The sequence below is a fragment of the Lipotes vexillifer genome, unplaced genomic scaffold (genome assembly GCF_000442215.2).
Source record: "Lipotes vexillifer unplaced genomic scaffold, Lipotes_vexillifer_v1.1 scaffold639, whole genome shotgun sequence".
In the NCBI taxonomy this organism is placed as follows: Eukaryota; Metazoa; Chordata; class Mammalia; order Artiodactyla; family Lipotidae; genus Lipotes; species Lipotes vexillifer.
The window spans coordinates 405,831-415,143 of NW_006786377.1; the positions used below are offsets into that span (position 1 = coordinate 405,831).

Consider the following 9,313-nt stretch of genomic DNA (forward strand, 5'->3'; position numbering starts at 1 on the left):
GGAAAGGTAGGTGAGTTGACCCTTGACATTCTTAAAACAGTAGGAAATTCACGCAGTAGCACCCAATGCAGTTTTTTTTGTTTTTACAATAGGCCTTGATTTTTGCATTCACTCTGGTGTAAAATTTCAAATACTAAGCTCCTAGATGGCAAGGATCATGTGTAACTTGTTTTTGTACGCTACTACCTGGAATAATAAATGTTGCTGAGAGCCTGAGATAGTCAACTGGTGAGAATACACAGTAAAATTTAATAAGATCTTGGGATTTTGCCTGATTCATTAAAGGGTGCCGTTCTTTTATACTATATCCAGAAGAAACTTTCTGCATTTCAGATATAGCAGACTTACGTGATGCTAAGCTCTTGAGTCTGGAGCCAAGAACACCATGAAAGCTGGGCAGTGGGAAACAGTCACTTCATGGTAGCAGACGAGCAGATGTTTTCACAGTGAGAATAAGGGACAGGGCACAGGATGTACTGAAGCTATGTTCATGGCCTCCCATAACTAAAATGGTTCTTTATAAGAAAAGCATCCTGCTTTCACGTTTAGATTGTAGAACAAACAAGTAGAGGCCAGAATACTTTGTAAAACAGTCCTGAATTAACAGAAGATTTATAGATTCTGAAAAGCCTTGTAGACCTGCAATTTAATTCTGTTTTGTACATGTCCTTTTGCATCATGAATTTGAATCCCTCTCCAGGAAGAAATATCAAAAGGACAAGGCTACAAAAGATGGTGGAGTGACTCAGTCAGATGTCCCAGTTAGTCAGTGGGAGACCTAAGCCCCCTTAAAGGCTTGTAAAAATAAGGCTGAAAAATAAAAGGCAAAGGTGTATTTTATTTATACAAAGAAAACCCAAATGTAGAGGAAATTCCCTAGCATTTAATGATGAAAGACATCACTAGCACTCATTTCAAAGTCAAATATGTTATATTCCATAGTATTTACAGAGTTGATGAATGTGTCTGGTCATCCAATGTAATAGGCCGTATACTATGTTGGGATTTTACTGTCTTATTGGTGATAACTGATACGAGTAAATATATTTTTTATTGAACAAATACTTCCCGACTCTTACTATGTATGAGGCACTACTCTAGGACACTGGGACCACTGAGAAGACCCCACTGGACAATGGAAACATACAGGAAAACAATTGCTATGAGATGTGATAAGTGCTATAGTTGCTATCAGCTTTGGTAGCCCAGAGGAGGGAAACAGCTGCTTACCTGAGGCCATTAGGGACAATGCCATGGAGATGCTGAAACTGGCCCATCGTAAGAGATGAAGAAAATCAGGAAGAGAAGGAAGTGCATTCAAGGAGGAGGAGCTGGCCTAGGCAGATGCATATCAGTGGATGAGATGTTGCAGCCCACATTGGGAGAATTAGGGAACAGAGGCTAAGCAGAGCCTGGACAGTTCAGGCTACTTCTAGAAGGAGAAAGACGGTGGTCTCAGCTTTCCAAAGAGCAGGAAACTCAGGATTCTGGACCTTCACCCGACCATGGCCAGGGGCTTGGAAACTGGGAGCACAGGTTTGTACAAAGCATTCAAAGGTTTTACCGACGCAGCTGGTTCTCTGTGTCGTCTTGTTCTCCATGCACTATGGCCACAGGCTTAAGGAACTCAGCATCTTTTTCTTTTCTTCCCAGGTATTAGTTGTCTATTGCTAGGCAACAAAATACCCACAAACTTAGCAGCTACAGGCAATAGACATTCATCATTTCAGTTTCTGTGAGTCAGGCACTTGGGTGTGGCTTGGTTAGGTGCTTCTGCTTCAGAGTCTCTTATAAGGCTGTAATCCAGGCATCAGCTGGGGCTGCATTCATTCCTCCACTGGGGGAGGGTGTGCTTCCAAGCTCTCTCACGTGGTTGTTGGCAGGATTCAGTTCCTCGCAGGTTGTTGGACTGAGGGTCTCAGTTGTTCACTGTGTGTTGGCTGGAGGCCACCCCCAGTTCCTTCCCATGTGAGTCTCTTCATAGGGCAGTTCCCAGAATAGAAGCTGGCTTCCTGCAGAGCAGTAAAGCTGCGAGAGTGAGCGAGCAGGGTGGGTTATACCCCAATCTCAGGAGTAACATCACATCGCATCTACAGTATTCTGTTCATTAGAAGCAAGTCGCTAGGTCAGCCTTCCTACAGTCAAGGAGGGGAATTACAGAAGGGCGTGAGTACCGGGGAGCAAAGAACATTGGGGCCATCTCAGGGGCTCTCTACCCCACCCAGCTGAAGAACTGCACTCTCTGAACATTTCTGGAAAGAAGACCTTTCCACAGATCCCTTACTCTGGGGCTGATGAAATGTACCCCATGTTATGTATTCCTGTGAACCTCCGAGGAGGACATGATGATGTGGAAATTGACCTTGTTGAAAAAAAAGAGAAAAGCACATCAACCTATTCATTAGAGAAAGATTATTTGGTACATGCATGTTCATTCATGTCACAAAGCTATCAGATTATTTTAACTGTCTTTAAAACTCAAAGCAGTCAGGATAGTGATTGCCTTTGAGGGGGAGGGGAGGATATGCACTGGGAGAGGCCACAAGTAAAGCTTCTGAGATGCCGGGTAAGAGTCTTTTTTGACTTTGATGGTGGCTACACAGATGTGTTCATTTTGTGATAATTTCATCAAGCACAAACCTTATATGCGCATTTTTCTCTATGTGTGTTACGTTGCAATATAAATGTTTACTTAAAAAATACTTCAAAGCCGGAGTGTGGACAAGCAAAGAGAACAGTTTCATGCAGAAACAAGGAAACTGTTTTAATAATAATGTTTATATTAGTAATAGGCACATTCCAGAAATGAAGAAAAATCCTCTCACTGGGACTGTATTGGAATGAATGCTCTTCATGGAAATTCTTTTAGAACGTTGAGCAAACTATCATGTCACACGCTAAAGGCCTTTAGATTAGACCTTTAAGGAGTTTCTGATAGCTCCACATCCCCGGACTTTTGGCTAAGCCTGTATTTATTTTTAAATGAATGATTAATGGAATGATTAATGGGTCCAACTGAAACTCTCTCCCAAGATTCCTCTTGCCTGTGTCAAAAGAGGAACGAGCACTTCTTTGCCCATCCGCTCTGGTAGAACACATTTCCAGTGCTTAGGTCTTAAGGCAAGCCACGTACTGAATATTTGGAGTGAAGAATGGAAGTACGTTATTTTTCAGAACCCCTACCAGACCCTGCCTGCCTGCCAGAAAGCCAGGAGTATGTTGTCAAAGTGGTTCAAAGCATCCAGTGAGCCCGCTGCTCTATAGGGGAGAAGCAGGGCCTTTGCGTGATGCCTGTTGACCCCAGGGTGCCGAGGCAAGGAAGGAACTCAGAGGGTTAAGTTGTTTCATTAATTTCCTTCCTCTCTATTCTTATCTACAGTTTTTTCTTTTATCCATAAAAGAACTAACACGGACTTGAGCTGAATGGTAAGAAATTTGAATTATTTAGAGCTAAAAACCATTTGAGAAGTGTTAGTTGAAGAGACCCTTTCCTAAAACCTTTTATCACCTTTAGAGTGTGGTGGTGAATTCATTTTTGCCTTAAAAAAATCAATTTCCCAAATTTGGTTGATCTGCAAAGATCTTATTTAGTTTTTTTCAATAAAATATTAGGATCTCTCTCTGCACAGGTGTCAAAATTTCTTAAGAACAAAGTAACACTCCTTAAGTAACTTCATATGAATAGAACTATGGTAATATTAGAGAATGAAAGCATTTTTTTGTTTTTGGAAAAGATTGTTTTTGGAAGTAGAGATGTGGAGAACTCAGAGAGAAGAAAGAAAACTCTCTTGGTCCTGCTTGACTTTCTACCAGCAATCCTTCCTAGTTACCCACTTATTAACTAACCTTTCTTCCCTCTGCTTCTGGGTCGTGGCCAACCTGCTTCATATCCCTCTTTGGTTACTTTCCTACTGCACAATTTTCTCTCCTTCCTGAAACCCAAATATATCTTTTGATCTCCATTTATCACCACACCCTTGCTCTCTTGCTGTAAAATTATAAATCTCACCACTCAGATTACTATATGTGTGGTACCTTTCCCTCGAAATCAATATTACTCTGACCAATCTAGAAGTAGGAAAAGAAGAAAACAAGAAAGTGTAATAAAACACCCCCCAAAAAATGTAAGTTAAAGCTAATTGTAGAGTACAGAAAATACATTTGTGTGCCACTAATATTTGGGATCATGCATGAGCAGATACCTCATTTGGATAAAATAAATGCTGCCAATTCTTAGAATCCCTAAAACTATATGCAAATGTATGGATATATCTATATCTATATCTATGTCTATGCCTGTATCTACCTATATATCTGTAATATACATCTATATAACATTATATATTATGTAAATATAATACAGATATATTCAATAATACATATATCATATATATAATTTTATATATATATTTTGTTTGTTTGTTTGTCTGTTTATGGAGAGGACTTCCTCAGACTCTAAATAGGGTTCATGATGCAAAAGAGGTTAAAAGGCAAATGGGTGACTAGTTCTTTCATTCACTTCTTATTTGATATATTCATTTTTTTCAACAGGTATTTAGTGAAAGTCTACTCTGTGTCAGTCATTCTTTCAGACACCTGGCTATATATCAGACAAAAGTGAAAAAAATAAACAAAATAAATACATTAAATTTGTAGTGTGCTAAGTGATGATACATTTGGTAGCAAATAGAAGAGAAGGGGAATAAGGAATGTTGAGGGACTGATTTGTAAATAGGATAAGCATGAGAAGCCTCTTTAAAAGATAGAATTTGAGTAAAATCTGAAAAAGGAAAGGGAGTGAGCCTTCAGTCTACCTGAGGCAGAATGTTTCGAGTAACAGGAACAAAAACGCACATTCCTTGGGATGGGGGTGTGCCTGGTCCATTTAAGGACGGGTAAGGAGGTCAGTGTGGCTGGAATGGGGTGGGGAGGCAAGATGGGGAGCAGAGCCATGGGTCCAAGGGGCAGCAGGGGATCATAGCCTGTAATGCCTTACTGACATTGCAAACACCCTGGCTTCAACTCAGAGTGCGATAGGAAGCCTTTGGAAAGTTCTCAACAGAGCTGTGCCATGGCTTGACATATTTCGAAGGTAGAACCGTCCGAATTTTCTGGTACGTTGGGAGTAAGAGAAGGAGTCAAGGACAACTCCAGTGTCTGGCCTGAGCAACTGGCAAGATGGAGTTGCCATGAGGTGCTTTGAGGATGACTATGGTAGGAGCAGGTTTCAGTACGTATTGGGAGTAGGTGGGGGTATTGAGAATAACAGGAAGTAAGTTTTGGATACGTTATATTGGAGAGGCCCAAGTGGAGCTGCTGAAGGGATCAACAGGTATGGCGTTCAGGGCGATGGTAAGGCTGGCAAGGTAGATTTGGGACCCTCAGTGTGTAGGGAGAGGGGAAGAGAGTATGTGAAATTTCCAAGGGCATGAATGTAAGTAAAACAGAGAATAGGCTAAATCTGGAGCTCTGGGGCATACCAGTGTTAAGAGATTGGGTGGAACCAGCAAAGGAGGCTGAGAATAAGCGGTCACTCTGGGATGAGAAAGATCAGGAGAATGTGTCACAGAAGCAACATGATGAAAGTGTTCAAGAAAGAGTAGTCGGCAGTTTTAGATGCTGTTGATAAGTTGAAGATGAATAATTGATCATTGGACTTAGCAGCATGGTGGTCATAGATGGCCCTAACCAGAGCAGTTTTGGTGGAAGGATAGGGGCAGAAGCCTGATTGGAGACATTCTGTGAAAGAACGGGCACAAAGACATTGGAGGCAGAGAAGAGCTGAACGTTAGCAGGAATAGGGAAGTGGGCTTAAGGGAGGGCTTTTACGATGGGAGAAATGAGAGCATGCTTGTACGCCCTGAGAATGATCACATGGAGACAGGAAATTGACGAGTCACAGGAAAGAGGGGAGAATTGCTGAAGTGAATTTCTTGAATGTGAGAGAGGACGCACTTGCACAAGTAGAGAGATCGGTCTTTGCTAGGAGCACAGATATCTCACCCAAATGAACAGGAAAGAAGGCAGCTTATATTGGTGCTGATGTAGTAGAAGGTGCTAGGAGCTTGGGAGAACTACTCTTCTGATTGTTTCCATTTCCTCAAAAAAATAAAGAGCAGCGTCATCAGCTACAAGGGAGGACTGGGGGGGAGATTTGAGTAGAAATGAGAAGTTTTGAAATAGTCATTTGGGAGAGGGGGAGAGGAAAGGGATAAGAAAACACAATTATTGAATAGTAGTGAAAGTCCATTTAATGGCAGTGGTCATGAATTTGAACTTTGACCAGTGAGCACAGTTGTGAATATTTAGCACATGCTGACCTGGATCTAGGCAGAGAGATTAGTTCAGTAATGAGCAGGCATTGAATGTCTACCTGTCATTCGTGACTGTGTTAGGTACAGGGAATACAGGAATGAATAAAATACGTTCCCTGTCACCTTCCTTAAGAAGCTTTAGAATAGGTGGCGTGACAGAGCCATGAACATCTCAGCGTAACATGGTAAGTTCTAAGAGGGCTGGATCCCAGCATTGGAAGGCACGTGAACATACAAAAAGCTTCTCAGTTCAATCCGGGGGTTCAGAGGTTTTTTTGGAGAGCATGATGCCTGAAGTGAGTATACCTTTATGAGTTGTAGTCAAATCCCGTAAAAACAACAACAACTGGGAAATGTCCCATGTGAAGGTCCCTCCAGGAATTAGAGTCCCCCAGGTGAAGGCAGGTGAAGAAGATCCTCTGTGTGGCGCATCGCGGGGGTATATGAAGTAGCAACGTGTTGGGGAGAAAATCCACATCAACACTCTGAGAAAGGAAAGGAAGAAGGGAGCGGAGGATGGGCTCATGTCCACGCAACCTTGGGCATGAAGGGGGGCCATTAAGAATACTTGGAATTTTAAGAGGACCCCTTGCACTGTCGGGCAGAGGGTGGATACAAAGTGGGGACTGGAGGCAGGAACCTCACTTGGGAGGCAGCAGATCAAGTGTGATATAGTGGACTTTATATCCGAAAGTGGGATTATGCGCACAGGGATGAAGGGAACAGGAAGAGATTTGAGATAAATGTGTCAGGTTGAGAGATCTTTTTTTTTAATGTGGCGGCTGATAACATCTTATGTTTCACTCCATTCCTTGACTACAGAAAAATCCCCTAACCTGAGACAGACATTTTGGAAATGTGTCATTGGTTACAGAGGAGGCAGGTGAAGTAATATGAATAGATTGTCTACTAGCATCATTGAAATATGCACTATTTGGATGGAAGTTTAATAGTCTTTTCTTTAAATAAAATGATAGCCTACATAGTTATTCTGTCTATATTAAATAAATGTGTGAAGTTTATTAAAAATGGTATAATTTAATAAAAAATAAAAAGATATGTATATTTTTAAAAATAAATTTATTTATTTTTGGCTGCATCGGGTCTTCGTTGCTGTGCATGGGCTTTCTCTAGTTGTGGCGAGCGGGGATGACTCTTTGTTGCGGTGCGCGGGCTTCTCATTGCGGTGGCTTCTCGTTGCAGAGCACGGGCTCTAGGCGCATGGGCTTCAGTAGTTGTGGCCCACAGGCTCAGTAGTTGTGGCTCGTGGGCTCTAAAGTGCAGGCTCAGTAGTTGTGGCACATGAGCTTAGTTGCTCCGTGGCATGTGGGATCTTCCTGGACCAGGGCTCGAACCCGTATCCCCTGCATTGGCAGGTGGATTCTTAACCATTGTACCATCAGGGAAACCCCTAAAAAGATTATATATATATATATATTTTATTATTATTATTATTATGATGATGATGATGATGTAAGGGTAGATTGTATTGGGATCAAGGCATAAGGAATAGGATTATCCCAATATAATGAGCTCCCTGATAAAGGGATTTTCTTAAGGAAAAAGGGTAAGATGTATGCAAAGCATAAGGCAACTAATGAGTTTTTAAGTGGGCTATTTCAGTGTTGGGCCAGATCCAATATATATCTCTATCTCTATCTCTATTTCTATCTCTAAAAAGATATATATATATATATTTTTTTTCCTTGCGTTATGCGGGCCTCTCACTGTTGTGGCCTCTCCCATTTGCGGAGCACAGGCTCCAGACGCGCAGGCTCAGTGGCCATGGCTCACAGGCCCAGCCGCTCCGCGGCATGTGGGATCTTCCCGAAACGGGGCACGAACCCGCGTCTCCTGCATCGGCAGGCGGACTCTCAAGCACTGCGCCACCAGGGAAGCCCTAAAAAGATATATTTTTGTACTGACTTATATCTTAGGAAAAGTACTATGCCCCAGCTTTACTTAGTGAAGTTTGGGTGGTTAACGGCATGATTATACAATTATCCATTCCAGGAGGAATAAAGCTCACACCGAGATAGAAATATGACTGTAGTGTGGAATAGTGGATTGATCAGGGAAGAGCGACATGGGAGACCTTGGTTATATGCCTAGTTCTTCCCCTAAGTCTTGGGTGGGATGCCTACCTTCTGTGCGGTCAGCCTATGTAAATGGGTGTCTTGCCATATCTCTTAGGGTTGTCGTAGGGACTTGAATATTAATATGTAAGCACACTTTGATAATTTTACGGTCAAGGTATATGTGCGTTTATTTGTAAAAGGGCTGAAGATGGTTTATTGAAATTAAGATAGTCACCACATCTCACCCTCTTCTCTCTCTCTCTCTCTCTCTTTTCTTCTACTTGGACAGTGTAAAGAACATGACCTGGCCATGATTAACCAGCTGCTGGATGATCCGAAGCTGACAGCCAGAAAATACAGGGAGTGGAAGGTCATGAACACCCTGCTCATCCAGGATATCTACCAGCAGCATCAACAGCAGAGGACCCCAACGTCTACTCCTGAAGGCTCCCTCCAGGGACTCGAGAAACCACCTTCCTCTGCCTGCATTGAAAATTCTATTTGAGAACAAGCCAGGATGCTCTCCCCGCCGCATCTTAGCCCAAAGCAACTCTTCAAGATGTTGTCGTAGCTTAACATTTTTCCTTATAAAGGAAAACTGAAAGCCAGTTCCTGGAAGCACCAGCTCCTCCTCTAGGGATGCAACTGGGGTGAAGACAAACACTGATGCTGCATCACCAGTTTCAGTGCTTCCATTCCAGCTGGAGGGATGGAGTCCAGCTGAGCAAATGGTCTCTGTGTTCCTTCTGGGAGCCCCCGGCCATGCTAAGTTCTAGGTGGGATGTGAGAACTGTCACCTCTGTTTGTTGCCCTCAAGAGAATGACAACATTCCGTGGGCAAAAGATCACTTTTTACCAGGGATACTTCTGCATAGAAATACTCTGTTTTCCAAAAGAAGAATGTATATATTCCATCTGGTT

The 9,313-nt window shown here is 42.4% G+C and overlaps 1 protein-coding gene across 1 annotated transcript in view; it reads left to right on the plus strand.

Moving 5' to 3' along the window:
- IPCEF1 (interaction protein for cytohesin exchange factors 1) overlaps positions 1-8,897 on the plus strand; it is a 90,111-nt gene extending 81,214 nt beyond the window's left edge. The window contains exon 10 of the mRNA XM_007458730.1: positions 8,682-8,897. Within this exon, the coding sequence (XP_007458792.1) occupies positions 8,682-8,897 (216 nt within the window). The remainder of the gene's footprint in view (positions 1-8,681) is intronic.
- The last annotated feature ends 416 nt before the right edge of the window (positions 8,898-9,313 follow it).